General features: G+C 41.2%; 3 protein-coding genes across 7 annotated transcripts; 1 reads left to right on the top strand and 2 right to left on the bottom strand.

The window, feature by feature from the left end:
* Window positions 1-1225: 1225 nt before the first annotated feature.
* On the bottom strand, window positions 1226-18053 carry CdGAPr (GTPase-activating protein CdGAPr). 2 transcript variants are annotated; one of them, XM_065862849.2, is made up of 7 exons: window positions 17939-18053; window positions 7457-7855; window positions 6126-7399; window positions 4416-6038; window positions 4044-4356; window positions 2066-3945; window positions 1226-2004 (listed from the first exon to the last, which is right to left on the bottom strand). In XM_065862849.2, the coding sequence occupies exons 2-7, from the start codon at window positions 7817-7819 to the stop codon at window positions 1926-1928; spliced, it is 5532 nt and encodes a 1843-aa protein (XP_065718921.2). In that variant the 5' UTR covers window positions 7820-7855; window positions 17939-18053; the 3' UTR covers window positions 1226-1925. The 2 variants fall into 2 exon arrangements, with proteins under 2 accessions (XP_065718921.2, XP_070851862.1); XM_070995761.1 differs by lacking the exon at window positions 17939-18053 and adding an exon at window positions 17472-17548.
* An 828-nt stretch (window positions 18054-18881) lies between these two features.
* LOC108021552 (RNA-binding motif protein, X-linked 2) lies at window positions 18882-19607 on the top strand. Its single transcript, XM_017090320.4, has 2 exons — window positions 18882-19178; window positions 19234-19607. Exons 1-2 carry the CDS (start codon window positions 18954-18956, stop codon window positions 19474-19476), a joined length of 468 nt encoding a protein of 155 aa, XP_016945809.2. The 5' UTR covers window positions 18882-18953; the 3' UTR covers window positions 19477-19607.
* fs(2)ltoPP43 (female sterile (2) ltoPP43) lies at window positions 19580-22855 on the bottom strand. Of its 4 annotated transcripts, XM_017090318.4 has the most exons (4): window positions 22568-22855; window positions 21404-21864; window positions 20002-20180; window positions 19580-19942 (listed from the first exon to the last, which is right to left on the bottom strand). In XM_017090318.4, the coding sequence occupies exons 1-4, from the start codon at window positions 22760-22762 to the stop codon at window positions 19695-19697; spliced, it is 1083 nt and encodes a 360-aa protein (XP_016945807.3). In that variant the 5' UTR covers window positions 22763-22855; the 3' UTR covers window positions 19580-19694. The 4 variants fall into 4 exon arrangements, 2 of the variants coding, with proteins under 2 accessions (XP_016945807.3, XP_016945808.2); XR_001768002.4 differs by lacking the exons at window positions 19580-19942; window positions 20002-20180 and adding an exon at window positions 20263-21198 and having other exon boundaries at window positions 21269-21864; window positions 22568-22854; XR_005015057.3 differs by lacking the exons at window positions 19580-19942; window positions 20002-20180 and adding an exon at window positions 20263-21145 and having other exon boundaries at window positions 21269-21864; window positions 22568-22854.
* Window positions 22856-22882: the final 27 nt, after the last annotated feature.

Below are 22882 nucleotides of genomic sequence, written 5' to 3'. Positions count from 1 at the left end.
TTTTATCCAGTTTGTAAGTATGACATTTATATATGGTTTTTCTTGTCGTTGTTGTCGCAACCGTTTTTTAAATGATTTCTTTCTCCTTTGCCTGTTTATTGGTTCAGTCATTATGAAATACAATTTTTATATCTATGTTGTGGATTTCTTTTATTTTTATCAAAATATATCAAATGCTAACTTATGTTTTAAAGCTTTCTATTTAGTTATTGTATTACAATTCTGTTAATCTCCGTTATGCTTCCGTTTGTAGTTTTTATTTATTCATCCGCCTTTAACAATTTTGATACGTTTCAAATATAAAAGTTTTGGCAGCTGCTCTGGAGTAATTAAAAGTCGAATAAATATGTCTGTTAAGTTTTCAAACGCACGTTTGGTTTTTATAGTATCAAATTTATCTATTAGTCAAATCTAAGCACGAGCCACACGTAAAAGTTATTTAGATAGTTTTGCAACAGATGTGCTTTTTATTGGTCATAATGGTAGTACATATATTGTGAGTATGGGTTTGCTGTGTACGCGGCTAATGACTTCCAGGGAAGAATTTAATATTTTTATGGATTTATAAAACAAATCGCTTAGTAAACCTAACAAAGCCTTTGAACTTGTCCGTGAAAAAAGGAAAATTGTTAATATTTCAACCAGATTATAGGTTTATTTGCCCGTTTGTATTATTCCAGCCTTTAGCTAATTTCATTCAGCAGATTTCCAGCCATAGTCTAGTTTTCGGGAATATAATATCCCCCAAGCTAATGTAAATAAGATTTAACGTTTTCAAGCATACAGAATAAATCAATTCAAAAACCCTTATTTAATTATTTTAGTTTAAGCCCTAAATTGTAGGTAAGCGTTCTGTTTACTGCCTTTCTTCATAAATCTTTCAATATACCTATTAAATATATATCGTTTTTAGCGAACTGTTATTAGTTAGAGTTTATGTATTAATATATATAGACAACCATTTTGTTTGTTCTTTAGTTTGACTACTTTTAATTCAAATATGTTTTTTTTAAAGAAAATATGTATTTTGACAAATTGGTTCCATTTTAAGCTATAAATTAATCTTTTTACTTGAGTTTCCCGGAAGTCTGGTTATAGATCGACATTTGAGCCTAAGTCGCGTACACAGACTTTTCAAATCTCCTGTAATGCATATAGTTTCCATTAGCAATAGCTAAGAGCAAAGCCAAGGAGTATGTACAAGAACTGGTTGAATAAAGAGTAGTTGAGTGACAATGCAATTGAGTTTATTGTTTTAAAAAATATATATAAATTAATCGTATAATAATTAACTTAGACAACTTGCTCAAAGTTGTTGCAAATGCTTTCATTTTAAATTAAGAAAATTATCATCTCCGATACATGGTCGTCACAATTTAGTCGCGGAAACAAGAAAATAAAAACATTCGAGACACAAATCACGCAAAAACAAATCAAAGTTGAATTCAAACAGTTTGAACTCACTGTTTTTGTTCTTTAAGGTTAAACGAATGAAACTTAACACCTATGCAAAGAAACGCGTAAAATGCAATAACAATATGCACTGTTTAGGATCGAGGGACTTTCGGGGTATGATGTGGATGGTCTTTTAGTTATACTCTCTTCATGCTTCTTCAAAACAAAATTGAATTTTGCATATGATTTGAGGCGCAAAGCGTCGTCAATATGATTATCATCAGTATATATCATTATAAATGTTGCTGCAATAGGCGCGGCGTTATAAATCTGAATGTCTTTGGAGCCGCTTGCGCCGTATATATCAATAACACTTTCAAGAATTTCAATGCGCTTAAGTGAATGATTAAAAACTAAATAAAATATATATGCTTTTATGCGCATATATACACTGCTGCTCCAGAACTGTGATTATATGTAGATAGCGGTCTCATTATTTCGATGTAATTAGTTGCTAAAGTTGCCTTAGCCTATTGGTTTTGTGACCGAGATTCGAACATCGCTGTCACGTCGCGTATTGAGAATTGTGGTGAGATCTTTTCTCTGTTGCTGTAAAAGGAATTCGATTAGTAAAGATTTGTTTAAGAACTTGGTATCTTCTTCTACTTACTTGGTGCCTGAAGTGCTCTCGGCCAACGAGTTCCGCTGTAAACGCTCGCGCGGCATGGGCTGGCCACGCTCAAACTTATTCGCTGGCGCCTTGCTGGTGCTTCCATATTTCTGGGCCGCCGTCTTGACGCTGAGCAGCGAGGTGGCGGTTACTCCACTCACGCCACCATTACTGGTATCACAATTTTGATTCTTCTCGTCCGAAATCCTGCGCACCCGCTGTTGTGCTAGCTGCTCCTGTCCATTACCCTGGCCCATGCCCACGCCCATGTGGAGGGTGCTCTCCGACCCACCACCAGCCACGCGGGTCAACTGTTTCAGATTCATGTCCATGTCCTTTTGCAGAGCGTGCATATCGCCACGGGATTTGGACTTGATACGCAGCGATTCTGTAGCCGGGAAGTTGTCTTCTGCGTTGAGTTCCGTGCGCGAGCGAGATTTTAGAGTGTCGCCATAGTACTTCTGCGTGAGCTGCTGACGCCGCTCCTCCTTGATCTTGTCGATGCGCTCGCGATCCAGGATCACGCCGGTTAACACGTTTTTTCGTCCCGCCGGAGGCAGGAACTGATTAGCTGCCCCCTGCTGCTCCTTGGGCATGTTATTCTGCTGGATAAGCGAAATGCGATTCTCGGTAGTGGGCGTAATGGGCTCCGGTTCGCCACCACGCTTCTGACAAATCTCCTCGGTGATGCTCATACCCGGCAAACGCTTGGGGGGATTCAGGGTCTTGGGTCGCGTGAAATCGAAACTCTTGCGCCTGCTGTTGACCTCTGACATCACCTCGGGTAGCTTGCCCGAAACAGATAGATCTTGTAGTTGCTTGCCCCCAAACTCGCGGACAAAGGCGTTCTCATCTAGCGAGCGCGTTATCTTCTGGGCACTGCTATTAAGTTTCTTGAGGGGCACGGGTGCCGGCATGGCCTTGGGCACGCTCAGTTCGTTGGGCTTCTTCATCGAGCCGCCGCGCACTGAGAAATCGAAGCTGGGCAGCTGCTCCACCGGCGAACTCTCGAATTTGTTGGCCAATTCCTTGACACTGAAGGAGGGCGACTTGCTGGGTGACGTATGCTCGTGTTCCATGTTGTCTGGCAAACTGTCTAGACTATCGAGTTCGATTCTATCACTGCTCGGCTTTTGTTCTTCTATGATGAATTTCATCTCCTCGCCACGTAGATTTTCGTAAACTGTTTTCGGTTTGCGCAGCTCAATGTTTTCGTAGAGCAACTGGGACTGCTCCTCATCCTCCGGCTCTTCCTCCTCCTGCTGCTGCTGCTCTTGCTGCTGATCCTGTTCCAGCTGCAACAGTTGCTGCGTCATCTCCGCCGCCCTAAAGGCACCTCCATCCTGCTGCTCTTCCTCGGCGATCTGCTTCAGGCTGGATCGCTCGTGCAGCATTTGATTGACCTCGGTCACCGAGTTACGGAACAACTTCACCTGCTCATAAACAATGTTCTCATCGAAATTGGTCTCCAAAAGTGGAGCAGGTTTCTTCTCCTTCTCCGGCGATTTGTATGTGATGCTAATGGTGGATTTAATGGGGCTGGTGGGCACCATCTTGACCGGAGTCTGTTCGAAGTCCTCGTACACCGGCGAACTATCATCGGTGGCCAGCAGGGAGTGCATGCTCAGCTGGCGCTGCAAATGCTGGTAGCCATACTCGCTGGGCGTCACCGACTGACTAGTGTTGTCCGTGAAATTGGAGTTGTTGGGGGAGGAGCACATGGCTGCCGCCGCCGCTGCCTGCAAATGTTCCTTCACGGGCAATGTGGCTGCCCGATTCGCCGGCTGTGGCAAGCGCGACTGCAGTGGCTGAAGATCTAGAGAAAGCTCCCGCTTAAGAGCATTCATATCACGTTGTTCCGCATCCTGGATGTTGTTGAACTGCAAAAATAAATGAATCAGTACAATATTCTGGTGGTTTCTGGTCAAAGGATGGTTTCATTTTGAAAAACACATCACATTGGTATGGATTCTCTTACCTGCTGTCCCAGACTCTCGTGCGAGCTGCCCTGGTAAATGCTGTCCGTGTCTATTCCTAGGAGCAGCTGCTGTTGCATGTTGGAAGAAACTCCGGATACGCCGGACATGGCCGAAGCCAGCATGAGGGGCTCCATGTCGTATTGTGGTGTGTTCACAGCCGAGCTGTTCTCAGAGCTTTCGGTGTCGCACAACAAAAGGGAGTAACGAGGGCTGCGCCCAGGAGTTGTGGGTGTGGGCACAGAGAGCTTGATCTGGCCATCAAGCTCGACAGGATCCACTCGTGATTTCCTCAGAGTAGCGGTGTTGTTTGCACTACAAGGGATTAAATCATTTAAAATACTGAATAGCCATGTATTTAACTCTGTACTCACTGCACTGTCCTGGGAGCTGGAGGCTCCTGCTTCTGTCCTGGCTGCGTGAAGGTGCCCTGGTAGCTAAATCTCTCTTTGGCAGCCTGCTGCTCCTTCCGCTTGGCACCCAGTTGGACCGACGGATAACTGTAGCGGGTCGACGGGGTGGAGGAACCGGCCGACGCAGCCGTCGACGGCGAAATGGGCGATTGGGCAGCAGCCCTCGCCGGCTTCGGTGGTGGATGCACTTCAACACTGGCGAACTGCTGTTGGGTGGTGGGCACAGTTTCCGGAGTTCCACAGTCAATAAACTGGATGTCGCACAGCTGATCTTCCAACTTGTAACGTTTGCAACAGTTCTCCGCTCCAGCAGATTCGTGGCCACAAGAGGAAGACGCAGCACCAGCTGCTAGTGGAGGCGGTGGCGGCATTGTTCTGGCCGAGCTGGGGGAGAGGAGATTGAGACGTGGCTGTTTCTTGGGACTGGGATTAACGCTGTTCGTCTGGCTGGAGAACTCCTCCGGCCGGGCGCGCATTATGCGACGTGTGGCACAGCCGGTGGCAGGAGGGACATTTTCCTTGCCCACCCGCGGGGAGCTGACCAATGACTCGCTCTCCGAGAAGATGCGCATTTCCGGCTCCTCCCGATCGAAATTCAGACCCAGTTCGGAGAGCTCCCGAGACGGACAGGTGGTCATGTGTCCCCTTTGTGGCGACTGCAGCAGATCGAAGTAGGAGTCGTGGGAAACGCTCCTTGAATGACCCACTGTGCGCAGGCTATCAATCGAATTGGACCGTATGCACAGGTCCATTGGCTTGGGATCTCGCTCGTTGCTCGTGGTCTCCAGGAGTTCAATGGATTTCGGTTTGTCGTGCTTCGTAAGTTCCTTGCTGGCATGTGCATGCGAGGCCTGCACGAAGCTTACCCGTGAAGCAACGGAATCCTTGGCATCTGTGGTGATTTTCTGGCCAGGATCGGGATTGCCTTGCCGCTGACTGCGCGTGAATATCGACTTCCAAGAGGGCGTCTTGTCCGGCTTACGTTTTTGCCAGCTACGTGGTGCCGACAGCACCGTGTGGTATTTATCTGGCAAGCTAGAAGGACCACCGCCCACTTCGATATAGGAGCCGATGTTGGAGGCGGCATTACTGCTCGTACTGGTAAGCATGCTAATGGGCAGTGACTGCTTGAGGTCGGCGCCATCTACCCGCGAATGCCTCTCCTGAGCCTCCTCCAGACTTATCAATTTGGCTCCACCAGTGCTTAAGCTCTTAGGTCGCTCTACCATGCCCAACGATTGATCCTGCTCCCGCTGCTCCACCAGCAGACTTTCGCAATCTGTCAGCGATTCCAAACGCAGCTCTCCACCCGCAGACGCAGCCGCCGCAGCACTCGCCACCATGCTCTGCCGCGAAGGATGATCATCCAGAGCGTCGAAGATGTTATGGCAATTCCGTATCAGGTACTCGGTGACCACCGCCTGGACGCCCACGCCTCGTAGGGCAGCCACGCCCCCTGACTCAAGGGCGGGAGAGCGCAGTAGGTTTGGTGCCCACACAATGGCCAGATTCTTGTCCGTCATTCCAGTGCGTTCGTGGTGCTGGGACACCTTAAACAGATGCTCGGCCAGATATTTAAGAGTTCTGTAAGGAAATCATTGTTAATTATTAAATGTAATAAAATAAACTAGGTGAAGGAATGGAATTTAATTGGGATATTCCGAGACTTACCTATAGTGTGGCGGTGGCAGCTTGAGCACCGTCTCCTTCATGAGTCGCAACCGCTCGTCCGCCTCGTCGGCCTTCACTTGTATAGCCTCCACAAAGTTGTCGTACAGCTGGTAGGTGCACAGGGGATTGGGAAGCTCACGGAAATACATTTTGAGCAGCGAACTGACCGCATGGATGTCCTGCTTCATCTCCGGATTACCTAAATCCGGCACACGCTCCTCATCGAAGGCACGCCTCAGACGCTGGATGTTGGAGGTGATGCCAGAGAGCCGGTATATTCCGTCTATAACGCCATAGTTTTCGATAAACTCTGCGCAGGAGCGCAGGACCATGGGAATGTCCTGGCCGCTGTTCAGCAGGTGCTCGGACAGGTCACAGTTAAAGACGCGCTCGCGGTAAATGCCGCTCTGTTTCAAGCGACGGCGGGATGGTCGCGACAGGATGAAGGAACGGAAGAAGGCGATCAGTTTGCCGTGCTTGCGCAGCACTGGCTTAGTGGGTGAAGCATCCAGGTGACCCACGAGCGGAGCCGGCATGGGAAAATTCCTCGGCACCTTGTCGCCAATGGTGGCCACACAGGATTGGGGAAAAAAGCCCACCTCGTAGAGGGACTTCTGGAGATGCGACTTCTTGCCACGCCACCAAATCGATTCCGCCGGACTGGGCATATCGATCACGGAGATCATGTCGCCCACCTCGATGTTGATCTCGTCGGGAGCCTGGGCCTGATAGCGTCTCACTCCATAGGCAGCCCCAACCGCCGGCGTGTTGATAGTCCTTTGTGTCTCACCATCTGCCAGTGGGAGTCGCCTGCCCTTGTTGTCCAGCTGCAGCCAGGTGAGAATAGTGCCGCAGGTCAGTGAATCGGAGGCGATCATCGAGAAACGCTCCAGGTACTTGGCCACCGCATACTCCACATCCGACTCGCTGGGCAGTTCGGCTGCCAGTTCCTCCATGTTGCGTAGTCCGCTGATTTTCCGGTCATACACGCACCGGTGGAGCATCTCGTCCAGCAGCTGCATGTTCTCAAAGCTCCGCTTGATAAGGAACGGTTCGCAGCGCTGTGGGCACACGCGGATGATGAACCAGCAGCTCTCCGGGGAGAAGCTACGCAGCGAGCTGTGCGGCAGGTCACCGCCGATGGACTGCGAGGCAATACTACTGCCCATATGCTCCGATTTGTCATCCAAAAGCTGCACGGAGAGCGGACCCAGCTGTACCCGTTCGTAGTGGAAGTGGGCGCACTCCTCTAGCTTGGGAAATCGGCAGGATTTCTAAAGACAGGAATTTATGATTAGATGTTGTATGGGTTTGATGGTTTGACTGCTTACGCTATTCAGCGGCTGCACGGCCATGTGACGACTGGGCTTTGGTGGCGGTATCGCGCCCTGAATGGGCGGACTGCAGCTGGACTCCGTGGAGGCATTGGAGATTTGTGATGTATTCATGGAGGCAAACATGTCCTGGTAGCTCAGCCCGGGCAAACTGTCGGCGGGTACGATTTTGAAATTCAGCTGGGCACTGATCGCAGCCGCCGGCGCATCTATTTCGAACTGGAGAGGAGGAGCATGGATGTCCTTATCTGTGCTGGCATGGCAGGCGCTCACTCCACCAATACCACCACTACCTTCCGCCGATGCCAGGGCATGGGAATGCAGTTGGGCTGCCAAGGATGTGCTCACCTTGTCCGACATGATGGGCACTCGATTACTCTACGCCAGTTGCAACATCTGAAAGAAGGGAAAAAATGCAAATTTTAGTGAATGTGCCGGATTTTTATTACTATAACTATATTCTTAAGGCCTTCGGCAGAGATGAACCCACGACAAAAATACAATGCGAAGACAAAAAGTATTCCCACATATCATTATTATTCTGTTCTCAGACCTTTCAATTTCATTTGCATAAGCAATTTGCAGACTTTATATAGTCAACGTTAAGGTTGCTAAATTGCAGCCACCAATCTAAAGATTATTTTATAATGTAAGGCCCCCTCAAGAGTTAATAAATATATAAATGCGCCACTTGAATCTTTACCAGTAAGTAATTTAGGACATTCCTACTCGTTCTTGGAATCTTGACGCTCCCATTCTGGAATCTAGAGCTTGAATCCGGATCCCAGACAGTCACCAATGTTTCACTTTCGTCCGATCCCATTCCAGCATAGAAATTCCCACCCCGAAAGAGAGTGCAGTTTAATCCAAAGTGCCCCAAAAGTCAAATTAAACATTCAGACCTCGTTTAGTGGCGCTTACTTTCTAATGGCACGCGCGATCTTTTCATCAACCAAGCGACCTGGACTCTCGCCAGGCCAAAATGTTCTACTTTCGGGCTGAAAAAAAAAAGCCGCACTCTCTCTGCTGTGGATTGGCGGTGGAATAAATAAGGTCACTGGCTCAGACATGCGGCAGGATGTGGCACATGTAGGGGTACGGCTCGGCTCCATAAATATATACAATAAATATTTATAAAGTTCAAACCAGTTGGGACTCGAATTGGGAATGGGAATGGGAATGGCAATGAGAATGGGATACGGATTCGTATTCGAATTGCGATTCGAAATGGATGCAACTGGGGGAGAGATGTGGATGTGGATGAGGATGGGATGCCTAGCGGTAGTTCTGATTTACAGGCGACACGAAATGCAATCGCCGCCAGGCTGCAGCTTTTAAACTTTCATAAATTAAGCCAACAGCGGACAACGTTGGCCGAAGCGAAACCATTTGGAGTGGAGTGCGGTGTATGGAGTCAGGAGGAAACGGGTTTTTCCACTAGTCTAGGAAAAACTTGAGCCTGCTGCTGGGGCCGTCCATCACTTGCAGCCGAAGCCAAAGCGCAGCAAAACTATTAAAAATTGTTAACGCTAACGGTCTCAAAATGCAGCCACATAAAGAAAGACTGAACGGCAGCCTGACAGAAATGTAAAGTGTGCATATAAAATCGGGTAAAACAAAATATAAAACCATATGCCAATGACCTGGGACAAAAAATCATATGAGTAACAAAAGATCAACTCGATGTCATCAAATTGATCTTGTAATCGGGTGCTACCCAACAATGGTTGAATGCATGTGTGAGATAATAACAATCTGTTGCTTTCTCATCGTATTCTTATAAATTAATAAGGGTTCTTTTATTGTTAAATCTGTTGTTACCCCATCATCAATATCTAAAGAATTCATTTCAGTCAGCACGTTCTCGAGATATAAACCATACGGTTTTGTTTTTCATGATGTATGGGTATAAGAGAAAATGTAAATTATTTTAAAAAATGTAAGGTTTACATTTTTATTCAAATTTTTTTTTGTAATTACAAAACCCTCGAAGTAAAACAATTTTTGATTTTGACCCAAAAATATAAACGTTTTTGTATTGAGCAATTGAACATTTCATAGATTGTGAGATGAAAATTACCATATATAATTAAGCAGACATCGATTGCTTCAAAAGTTATTCGAATCAAATGAATTTCATCTCAATTATGCACAAAAGCCGAAACGAAACAGAGTTAATTTTTCGGACCCGGTGCATATTCAATTTTCTTGATTGCACATTGCACTTTTGGCCAAAAACGAGCCCAATGAAGACATTTTCCCATCGATTTATTCGGCCGGCTCACTTTCTCCAATCAATTAAACAACATTGTCTATGTCCAGAGTTCGAAAATCCAAAATCCCAACTCCAGAGTGTGTAAAAGAGCTACGGAGGAGCAGGCAGGCAAACATTTCAATCGGCTTTGCAAGAGGCTAATTTAATGCTATGAAATAACTTAATATTGGACAATAGTTAATGGTCTTTTAATGGCAGGTTTCAGGCCACGTTTTCCACTTCAGCTCGGACGGTCGGTCGGTCGGTCTGCTTCTCGGACCTGACCCAATTGACTTGCAGCGAGAAACCGAAAGCTAAACATGACAATGATCTATAAAAGCAAGACTGGAATCGTAAGTGCGTGAGTCCGAGCGACGAGAGACTAGAGAGCCTAACTAGACACACTACATGGTACGTTGTTCATCTACTTAATAAGCTGAATAAAAGTTGCCTGTCTGGGCTGCTGTTGTTTGTGCTAATTTATGGCCCAAAGTGGGTCACTCACTCACTGGTTTCTAGAGCGAACAATTGCAGCGAATGATGTCGGTTGTCGGCCATAAAAGACTTACGAGGCTGCAAATGCATGCATAATGTGCTTAAACCTAGTTGCTGAGACTGACTGGCATTGTGTGTCCGTGTGTTCGACATTCATTCAGTCATTCAGTTAGGCAGTTAGTCAGTTAGTCAACTAGTCAGTCAGTCACTCATTCAGTGGCTCACTCACTTCAGCCGGCAAGTGCTAAACGATGCTGGTGTGCATCTAAATGAGACGGATACGCTGACGGACAATTAAATAGATCCGCGCCAGTTAATCTCAGGGAAACGCGCCAGGAAACTGGATATTTTAGATATCACACTTTATGACAGGATATAGAAACGAATCAACAGATAACATTTTCCCAAGCGATACAAATCGGACTTGTTTTTAATGGAACATAGCTGCGCTTCCATGAAAAGCTCATGAGAATGATTTATAAGTTATCCATTAATGTTTTATAATTAATATAAAAGAAAGATTTACAAAAAAAGGTGTTATATAGATATGAACCCATTCCTAAACTTGACTTGAATAATAATTTTTGATTGGAATATAATTTTCAGCTTTTATTAAGCACCATAAAAGAACAGAACATACGAATATTTTACAATTATTTTTAAATAGTTTATGCAATGAATTTAGTATTCAGAAATATGCAAAATATATTATTATTTTAAGCATAAAACAAAATGTTTTGTTGATTCAGCTGGAAGATTAAGATCTGTGACAACCCTTATTTTGGATTCTCAACGAGTCTTTCTAGACCTGACTCACTTGAAACTGGCACTGTAAACAATATAATTGGCCTTGGCAGATCCGCATTATATAACCCCCAATGATTTATCCAGCCGGGACACCAAGTCAAATGAAAGCAATTTCACCGCAGACACATAGACAACCCGAATGACTAATGGGCTAACATGAAGTCATTAAACCGGCCAATTGATGCCAGCCAGCGCTCCTATAAACTATGCAGCATGAACAAATTGCAGCCCAAGGCTGATCCGGTTGCTATATGTTGGCTATATGCTGCTGTGCAGCCGCTAATCTGTTGAACAGAGAGGTATCAATCTACGCCCCAGTTGACAGCCAGTCGTGGCACTTGTGCTTTTGGAAATCTGATCAGTTTGGCTCGCTTGGCTGACTCATATGGCAGATTTGTTTACATCTATACTTGGTTTTTTTTTAAAGCCCTTTGTGGGGAGTGCTCCTGAATCGATACCACACAACCCCACCGACGACTGACTCATAAAAGAAAAAGAAAACACTGTGGACCCAGCATGTGAGAAATGCAATTAGTCTAACCGGCATATTAGTCAACGCTCTTAGTTCCGACTGCCCAGGTCCGTTTTATTATTTCTACCTGGGCGACGGACAAAACTTTACACTCCCATGGCCACCTTAATTGTCGAGCTTTCAACTTCCGTTCACACAATTATGGACTCTGGCATACACAAATGCACAGTATTTATAGCAGGTACCTCGGAAAATAGAAAATTGGTACCTAATTCATGAAGTTTTAATACGCTATCTTTATGCAATTATATTTGCATTAGGTCCATTTTGAAATAAATGAATATTTTTGACCTCATTTTATTATCTACAGTTTTTGTCGGTATCTAAACAAAGTTTATATGTTTGGTTTATATGATTCTAAAATATTTAAAATTTAAGATGCTACAAAAAGATTTAAAAAACACAGTACTAATTGGTCATGCACGGTTTCAGATTCATTCCAACATGAAAACTGTATTACAATAGGATTGCATAATATTCGAAAATTTCTAAAAGTTACTTTACAAACAGCCCATTAAAATCCCATTGTTAGGGCATTAAAATAAGAGATATAAAAAAGATAGGAAAGCAAAAGGGTTGAAAAGAAAAGCGAAATCGTTCGATTCCGCTGCCCATGTAAATTTTCTACGTTGACATTTGTGCAGAATTTCGCCTGCGCTTCACCTGCCCCCAACAAACTCATCCCATCTCCGCCGACGAACCATAAAACCTAGCCTAATGTCATTTAACGTTGTCGACCAAACAGGTACAAATAAACACACACAGCCACACACACCGGGTCTCCGAGACGAGACTTTATATTTTTAATGGAAGTGAAAGTTTTGCGCGCATTAAAAAAAAAATATATAGGTATACGTATACAAAACTAAAGCCAAACACACGCGGCCGGCCATATCCAAATATTTTTTCTTTTCGGTTGTCTTAGGCTCGTGGCGCCGGCATGCCAAAGTTTTTTGAAAATAAACAAAACAAAAAAAAAATCGTACAATAAAAATCACATTAACAAATATGCGAAGCAGCTGCTGGAAGAAAGCGCAATGGCCAAATATTTAGAAACAAACGTCAGAGACACAGACAGTAGCAATATAATTTAATTATTATTCATTTCTATCCAGGGGCGGCCGACTGAGTGGCCGTGCATATGAATTGTTAAATAAAGTGTTGAATTTCAATAAGACAAACGGCAATAATAAACGGGGGCAATTGGCACAAGCGTTGAAATTCATAAACAAATACGAAAATATACACAAAATATCACCCTCCATACGAAACTTGTTTCGTATTAATAGACGATTGTGCTCTACGAATGGTGGGGCATATGGGCTACAATGGGGTTGATCTTCGCCTGGCTGCAGAATCCTTTATAGGAATTTGGTATTTCAAAGAGCTATTCTTGAGTATCTATTCCTGTAGTGAAGCGACAAATAGTTTAGATGGACAGCAATTCGTACGAATCGCTAAGGGCTTCGTTTCTCTAAAAATAAATGAGAACATAAAACCAAGCAACTAATTGCAAAATAATCTTGTATGTAAGTATATTTAGTATTGAAAAATAACCAATCAAGTTTATTGTACTTTTCTAATATAATGAATCGCAATTTATCTTCTTTATCGATGTATGCCTTATTAGTTTTACGATCGGTATTGAAAGTCTGTTAACAATGGACCAATATATCTTAATAATAGCATTTTATAGTCGCGGGGGCGATTGTAATGAAAATCTTTGTCCCTAGAAGTTTCTTCTTTCCAAATAGGGTGCCTCCCCATTTGGTTTACGATATATAGGTAAGTGCTTGTATGCTTATTGGAAATCAGAAATGTTGTTTATCTATAAATTACACATGTTCAATTAAAACTATTTGAGCTCCAATTATTCAAATAAGGCAACATTCCATTCATTCTATTTGCGCAGGTGAATCATGGATAAATTATAGGGATGTTATTAAAAATGGTTCTGTGTCACCTTGGTGAGTCACAAAAAATCAAGGGACTTTCTCTCTTATCTGAGTCTTGGATTAAAATGTAGATATGGAAATACAATATCAGCAAAATCCACCACATTTTTCTATTCAAAAACTAAGACTTTAACAAACATTCCATATTTCTACGAATCACTTACAGCTTAAATGTTTGCTTAGGTCTTATCAGTAGGTAATCATGCTTCCACTCATCGGAGATCATGTAAATTATATACAGGAATCGGTGATCAAATAGGCACTATAATCAAGGTATGAAAACAACAAGCCTATTATTTGATCATTGAATGTCTATAAAAGATTAGAAACTTGCATTACTTACTTTTGAAAATTTCAAAAAAGTATTTCTTTCGAATTCACCTTTATTATTGAAATAATCACCTACTTCCTAGCGCATTGTTCATTCGACCCAGCTCATCAAGCAAACAGAGACCACATTTGAGGCATTTTGATGGTTTTTGTTTCATATGACTTAGCACTAACAACCATAACAGCAGCAACAACAAAAGCCTCAGCGACTTGTCAGTTTTAATTGAAATCAATTGAGCTCAATTATTTGATACGCATATGAAACACAACATCAGCAGCAAGCTACAAAAGCCCACCAACCCAAAAAAAATTCTTAACTCTGTGTGGGTTTGGCATTTATATAGTTTCAAGAGCTGGGGGCATGTCACTCGCCAAATATGGAGCGTTTATAAAGAATTTTTTACATGAATGTAAACAAAAACAAAATGCGAAATTAAAACGACGACGGCGTCGGCATGAACAGGTGTAAACAGCAATAAGATACAAGGCAAAAAACTGTAGAGCAGCGAATTTTCTGTTGGCAGTTTCTTTGAAATGTTTTAGGTTTCTGCTATTGTAAGCTGTTTACACTACTCAACATAATAGCTGCAGGGTAATTGAATACCCAAGAAAATTAAATGAAAAGTAAAGATTACTATTTGAAATCGGACAATATCAGCATTTTATAATAGTTTAACACCTAAGAGTTAAAATAAGAAAACATCTTTAAAAATAAAAATAAAATTAATTTTTTAAAACTATTTTGTTGATGAACCAAGTCCCTGTAGATGTAATATAAGTATTATAAGTACTACCCATAAATATTATTTTTGAAGCTATTCCGAAAGGGGAATACTTTAATATAATAACTTAAAACCTCTTAAAACATCATCATAATTTAACAACTAAGAGTTAAAATAAGAAAACATCTAAAAAAATAAAAAGTATATTAATTTATTGAAGTTATTTTGTTGATAACCAAGACCCTGTAGTTATAATATAAGTAACATAAGTACTATCCATAAACATTATGTTTGAAGTTATTTCGAAAAGCGAATACTATAACATAATAACTTAAAACCTTTTAAAACATCATCATAAAATTCATTTTATAAACAGATTTCTTAGGTTCTGTAAAGTTTTAATTACAGAAATAACCAAATATACCAAAAACTTAGATCTCATGAGATACCTTCTATTCCTAAATCAAGAACTTGCAGTCTAGTGTACTACAGAAGAGACCCGATCCACACAGATGTTGTCACCCGAGTGAAGGCAACACTCCCCTAGATAAAAAGGGTTTTCTCGAAGGTATGCCAACGGAAAGGGGATCCGGGGGACTGGCAGATGTGGGCAGTGGTGTAATGGGTTGGCCTACGGCGAGGTAAACGTTCCCCACTGGAATTAGTGTGCGCTCGCTGTCCGTTTGAGCGGATGTTTGAGTTGAGTGCACAGCTACCGAGGCGCAACGAAATTAATCGAACTCGAAATCGGGCTCTCGCCGGGGGCAGCTCGGTTGGTTATGCTCTTGCACATATAGTAACTATATATATATATGTATAAACATATAGTAGATGTATCTGGCCAACTTGACACGTTTTCTGCAACAGGCGGCCGCAGCGCAGTCAACTTTGCTCTCGTCACTCGAAATGTGCCATAATCGTGCGCAGTCGCGGCGCGAATCTTTCCCAGAGACGTGAGCCACATAATAACCACAGTAGGAGCCATATATATATATATATTTATGGGGCCCCAGTACATATCCGTACATATCTCGTAATAATAATAAGAAAGCTTGCCCGCACAAACCCCCGCACTCGACGGCCACAATGAGTCAACATGAACCCAAAATGCTCTCATAGAATGGTTATAATTCAAAAAGTGGGGGAAATGTAAGGATAGGCGGGGGAATGTGAGATGAATTTCCAATTCTTTTAAGAGAAAATAAAGCCTTTAGTTTTTACTTATAATAAGTTGGCTAAAACCGCCTTACAATTTAAGAACATGGTTAAAATTAATAAAAGTTTTTATAAGAAAACTTGGGATTTGCTAAGGATGATGATGATGATACAAATTTTGGTCTCTTTTTCATAAAGTTCATAATATCATACATAAAAATGTAAAACTAAATACTAAATCTTTTACTTATTTCTCATGAACTGTAAAACTATAATAGAAAATGGGAAACCAAATCCGCTTAAACAATTAGTCTGGGGCTAAAAATATCTGCTAAGTGATTTACCCTACCCCCTTAACACTCCTCTCCTTTCACAAAAAAAAATTGCAAAAGGGTATGAAGAAAAGTAAATGTGGCCGGCAAGCGAAAAAAATGAAAGGCCAGGAGTTGGCTTTTTTGGAAAGTAACTGAGCTGGCCAAATATCAGTCAGTTGGCAGAGTGGGCGGAGAAGGGGTAGGAGAAGTGGGTTTGGGCCAGGAGCAGGAGAGAGCGAGGTTTTCAGAGACTCAGGCGAGAGTTCAATGTCAACTGTGTGGGCACCGCCACGAAAACTTTTTTTACGACCGCTTCCGCTTGAAGAAATACATACAACTGGATATGTGTAAGCCCGCAACTAAAGCACGACCACACCTAAACATTAAAAACAAGCGAAGAAAAAATACATATTTCCTCCTTTTCGCGTGGACAAAAACAAAAAGACGAACAGACCCCACAGTGGCGGTCAATATTTTAAAATCAATTGGTTTGGTCTAAATGAAAATTTGTGAAAATGTATCTGAAAATTGTTTTTATATTGGTAAACACACTTACAAATACGACATTTTTAAACATTTTTTATCACATTTCATTAAACTATTCCTTGTTATGCAACAAATGAAAATATCATTTTTTCCAAGGATGCCTAAAGCTTTGAAAAGCATCTGACAAGACAACGTGAAATTTTATTTCTTTATGATCTAAAGTTGACCCTGATGTTATCTTAGGTGTAGTCAACTATGTAAGTACATATCTCTAAAATGGATAAATATCCCACTATTTATCTTGGGTTCAGAGATCTAAGTAATGAAGTAGCAAACGCTAGGATCAGGCAATTCTTGTTTGAAACACTTCTAAGGTGAGGTTAAGGAATGCGGTTGTCTTTAGGGTTGAAAGTTGTGAGTCATATAAAAATACTTAGAAGAAAGGCCATTGTATGTTCTTCCACATTTACCATTATGAAAATTTTAAGTGTAAAAATTCATAGACGAATGGAGAAATTGAACAAATAAGAAAATAAAATAATATTTTTAAGTAGATAACTTATAGTTATGTTATTAATAAGGGTTTCGAAATGCGCGTTTCCTTTCTGGGGTTGAAGTTGTAAGACCCAAGAAAACAACTTTGGAAGAATGCTTTTGTTCGTCCTTCTCCCATCACCAGGGGCTCTTAAAAAACCAGCAAGATACGTAACGGCCGTAGAACCAAAGGGCCATTACTATTATTTTGACTGCAGCTGTACGAAAGAGAGGCATTGCCAATGGGGTGGAATGTGAACGTGGATGTGGATGTGTTAAGGAAAAGCAGACAGATAGACAGACAGACAGACATATGGTGGAGTTGTCTCAGGTGAGTGTGTGTGTGTGTTTGTGTGCGAGTGCGGCTGGCACAGGGTGACAAAAATCTAGTGTGAAACGGACATATCGCACTTATGTCTTTTACATACCAACTATTCCAATAGCAAGGCACAGGCATAGTTGCGTGTGCCAGACAGAGATGGAAAAACAGCTCAGCTTCCTTCGCAAAAAAAAAACTGAGGGGGGAAAAAAGAAAAGACGGGCGTTATTCGGCACAGAACGCGTCTTGAATGATGATGGGAAAAATGATAAAACAATGGCTTTGGCACAATTAAAAGACCCCAAAGACGCCAAACGGTTTTTTTTTTTTTTTCTTCTATTTTTTTCAGCAAGCAGTCGCAACAGCGGCAGCTATTATTTATTATTTTTGTTGCTGCCGCACAATACACTGACACACATTTTTAAATAGAGAAGAGATACTTTTTTTTCAGCATATCTTTTTTCCTTTTGCACGCACACGAACATGCCCACGAACATACACACGCACAGGGCGACACACACACAAGCACAGGCAGACTGGGGGCTATGTAATCCAAATTTTCGCATTCGTACACACCTCTTTTTTCGAATAGATCACTGGCCGTGCTATCGTGGTAAAATTACAACATTTTCCACAGTCCCACTGCACAAATAACTGGGTTCCGATACGAATTTTACTACGCGACGATAGGGATGCAAAAACATCGATGTCACTATCGATACTATCGATGTTTTTTAAAACAGCGATGTATCGATGCTTTTTTTCGAACATCGATGTTATCACTAAGAGATACACACGCAAAGCAAGTGGTACGTAAATTGGGAAAAAGTGCACATTTTTCCATTTTATTAAGTATTGTTACAGTTTGATACAGGTAAAACATGAACTGAAATAATGTGATTCCATTTTTCTTTATGATTTCGTTAAAATATGTATTAAGATTATGCTTTTTTATTTGTTTCTGAAAATATTGTTGTTGTTTTGTTTGAATAAATATAAGTTTATAATAAGTTTCATAAAAACAATATTTTAATTAATATTTGGAGGGTTTTATGGTATATATTCATAAATTGAAGAAAATTTCGATGTTTTTAGCGAAATTTCGAGGTTTTAGCAAAATTTCGATGTTTTCGCGAAATTTCGATGTTTTAGCGATATATCGATGCTTACAAACATCGATGTTGAAAACATCGATGTACTCACTATCGATGTTTTTGCATCCCTACGCGACGACAAGTCAACAAATGTGCGGCTGGAGGTGGACTGAACGAACGAAGTTGGTTTCGGGGCGATAGTTAGTGTGGCCCTGATATAACGATAGAATATGATATAACGATACTTTATAGATTAATGTTTTTAATTGTATACATTTTCCTTCATAAATATAATTGTAAAAAATATCTTTGATGTGCCATTTAAAGAAGATATAATGTTTTCTTTTTTCTGAAAACAATTCAATAAGAAATGCTCAAACTATCGATTACAGTAATATAAACCCATAAAAAAAAGTTATGGTATTTATAAAATAACTATAAGCTGTCATATTACCACCAGAGCATAAACAAAACAAAAAAATTAAACCAATTTCAAAATGAATCCCCTAACAAATATGAAAAATGTGCTTAAATTAAGCGAACATGAATTGCAACATGGTGGAAAGAAGAGCTGGCACGATATGTACAGGGACTCGGCCTGGATTTTCGTGGCAGGATTTCCCTATACCCTTTCGGAGGGCGATATAATCTGCGTGTTTTCCCAGTATGGCGAAGTGGTCAACATCAATCTGATACGGGACTCAAAAACTGGAAAGTCCAAGGTAATTTCTTGATAATTTAGTTAGGGATACTATTTATAATACTATTTAACCTCAGGGCTTCTGTTTTCTGTGCTACGAGGACCAAAGATCTACAGTTCTGGCCGTCGACAATCTAAACGGCATCAAAATAATGGATAGAACACTGAGGGTCGATCATGTGTTAGACTATAAGCCTCCTAAGGAAAACGAGAAGATGGACGAGGAGACCCTACGACTTTATATGGAAGGCTGTGCACCAAAACCTCAAATTCAACACATCAAAACCGAGAAATCAAAAGACGCCAAGAAGTTTAGATGATAAATATATAAACTTAAAAATACTAAAATTAAGATTTTAGTTAATAAAATTAGTTTAATTAATAAAAAAATGCACTTCACTGTAACTTTGATAGCCACAAAAATATAGCCGACAGTTTTATTGTTATCCTATTCTAATTTACTTTTATTTTGTTTTTAAGAGCTAAGATATAACTTTCTTTACTTAAAGCCTGCAAGAATGAGTTGACTTTCCACCACTCATTTATCATCAGCACTAGCAAATGAGTCATCATCATCATCCTCATCACCTTCCTGCTCCTCCAGCTCTTTTAGGATCCTACGCTTATAGCGTTCATAGGCGCTGCCCCTTTCACGATCAACATTATAAAAGTCCACGTCGTCCACAAATGAGTCTTCTTCAGCGTCAATCGTATGAACATAGGGGTCTCTGTAGGTGGCATAGTCATCATCATCGCTGGTGCTGGCAAACTCATCCTCGTCGTCATCTGAAAGTTGAAAACCATTCAAAATCGTATTCAACAAAGGTATCTTTAGAAGACCTTACCGAGCATAAACTTGTTCATTTGTCGGCACAGTTCCTCATCAGATCCCATGCCGCCCGCTTCCTCATCGTCCGGGTAATCATTTGTAAAGTAGTTCTCCTGGTTCGAGTCCTCCGAGTCGTAGTCCTCATCCTGATCGTTGTAGCAATCCTCTAGCACGATCTCACCCACTGGAATCACTCTGTGGATTAGGCGAAATAATGAATACGTTTATTTTGGAGCTTTCATTAAGCGAAGCACTTTGAAATTGAAACACAGCAAAGTTTGTCATGTATTTATGTCGATTTCTTTATTCAGTTTATTTTCGATTTCGGGCAACGCTAGACCCCAACAAAAAATAAAGCAAAACTTAGCTAAAACTATGCGCTTAATTAGACTTCAGCACTATTGTTTTCTGTTTATTTCGGAATGCAAAAAATAACGAAAAAGGCAACTGACAACTGGCGAAAACTATATGATAAATACTCAGTAAAAACAGTTTTAGAATATGCGGTGTGTGTGTGTGTGTGTGTGCTTGTCAAGCTTAATTAAACTAATCTATAAGCTAATTAAATCTAAAAACTTATGGTAATGAGACATTTGCCTAAAATTCTATCGAAAGAATGCACTAATTGTGCGTGATAACAACAGGATCCCGAAGCAATTCGTATTTAGTAAAAAACTTAAAAATATTTATTTAAAGACTTTGGCAAGAGGGAATTATGAAAACTTTACATATTTATGATACATTATTTAAAGTATATTTTCATCATAACATATTATTATATTGGAATATTAAATAACATTATATTAAAATTATACGGAATCTCACAAACACAATTTTGTTAACAGCTTTAAAAGTTCGTTTTTATAATTTCTATTTAGAAACTGTTTTCAGCAACAATAATTTTCAGATCGTGCATGATAATCTCATGACAATCCTTTCAATCGCTAGTTTTTTAGGCATTTGTCAGATGCTGATAATGAACTATACGTGATGCGAGTTGCCAGTTGCAGTCCTTTTTTATTGTCGTGGGTGGGGTGTTGGGTGTCATCACACTTCTTTATTGCCCGGGCTTTGTCTCTCTCTCTCTCTCTTTATCTTCTTTTTGTTATTCTCATGTTTACCAGTAGCAGTTGTTGTAGTAATTAAACGGATAATACAACCTTATGGAGAACGAATCGAATTATTGAGCTATAAACAGTGATTGCAACTATGTCTAAATGGTAAAAGGTAATATGTAAATATGAGACTTGGCCCGAGGACTACGAATACAGACACACACTCACCCACACATATATACGCTAGCACCGACACACAGACACACCGCTTACATATATGCCATAAGTATATATATAGTATTCGGTTACATATAGTAATTGGTAAGGCTCAACGTTTTCTGCGGCTCAATATGTATGACAAACCTTAAATAGTTGTCGTCCATCATATCAACATAGGCGGCCTGCATCTCATTCTCGGGAACATATAGATCGTAAACATAACCCACATCGGAATCAGCGGGCTGTTGCTGATCATGGTTGTGCTCTATATCGTTTTGTTGATCGAGAGTTGCTGGATTCTCTGCGCCCGACTGTGGTTGCTGTTGTTGCGATTCAATGTCCACAATGGTAATTTGGCTCCTGGTCTCCAGGTTTTGGTTCTCCGGGGACTCCGTTTCGGTGAGATTATCCTCGAGTGTACTGCGCAGACAGTTTACCACCCGGAAACGTTGCTCACGGGCATTTTGCTGCGCCTCCTGACGCTGACGATCTCGCCTTAGGGCACTGGCAATGGCCGCATCGTTGGATCGCTGCTGCTGCACCAACTCACGGGCCGTGGTTTTGTTTAGTCTGGCAGCCGCAAATTGACGGGTGGCACTGTCGTCCTAGGGGAAGATATTAACAACAACAGTTAGGAAAGGAATATTACGTCTGTTTAAAAGAAAAACAAATTCTTAAGAGGTTTCAAGCAATTAAATTTCATTGAGATATATAATATTAAAGATTTATTTGAGCTACTCGTTTTCAATGACCAGTTACGACTTTCATATAAATAAAACTCAACGATCTAACTACGCTTATGACCTTCTTTTGATAAAATCGTACGAGTGCAGCTGACTATATCCCCATACTTTTGCGATAAGAGTTTTAAGAACTTTGTATTTATCATTTTTGGTGCGCTTGGTTTTAGGTTCATTGTTATTATATCGAATTGGATTTTATATTTAAGATATGGCAAAGTTTTTTTTTAGATATTTATTTTTGTAAAGATAATTTATTAATTTATTTTAAACGAACACCGAAACGAATACCGGGGTATTTTTAAAATGGTTAAACTATGGTTACATGCTGTCAAGTCTAAAAATTTGAATATTTTTAAAATGGGGTATTATTTTAAGATCGTTACTTCTCTCCCATTTGAAATCTTATATATAAGGACATCGACCTCCGAAACATTTGTATAGCAGTATAGGGAATGTCAGTAGAGTTTGGTTGGAAGAAAATGGAACCAATAAAATATTTAGGTCAAGTGGTTAATGTTTCTATTGGTTTTTCTAATGTCAAAGGATCCGGAAACACATTTCTCACCTGCTTTTCCAGCGTGCCGGCAAACTTGAGCACGGTGGTCAGCTCGTCTTTGTCTGATGCCGATGCTCCCGCCACCGCGCCCGAATCCTCCAGAGAATTCTCATCGTTGTGGAGGCGTCGCCGCTTGCCATTTAGCACAAATGCGGTGTGGGGCTCCTCGTCGATCCGCCGCTTTATACGCACAACCGCTGGCATTATGATAAAATCTGCAAATTTGCTAAACAATGCGGGGCGAAATAATTCGATGCGACTTAAGAAATGTGTGACGCGAAGTGTGACCGTTTGGGGCGTGACGAAAAATACTTGCATACATTA

The sequence above is a fragment of the Drosophila suzukii genome, chromosome 2L (genome assembly GCF_043229965.1).
Source record: "Drosophila suzukii chromosome 2L, CBGP_Dsuzu_IsoJpt1.0, whole genome shotgun sequence".
In the NCBI taxonomy this organism is placed as follows: domain Eukaryota; kingdom Metazoa; phylum Arthropoda; class Insecta; order Diptera; family Drosophilidae; genus Drosophila; species Drosophila suzukii.
The sequence above is the reverse complement of the archived record's forward strand: the minus strand, read 5'-3'. Positions and strand labels throughout refer to the sequence as shown.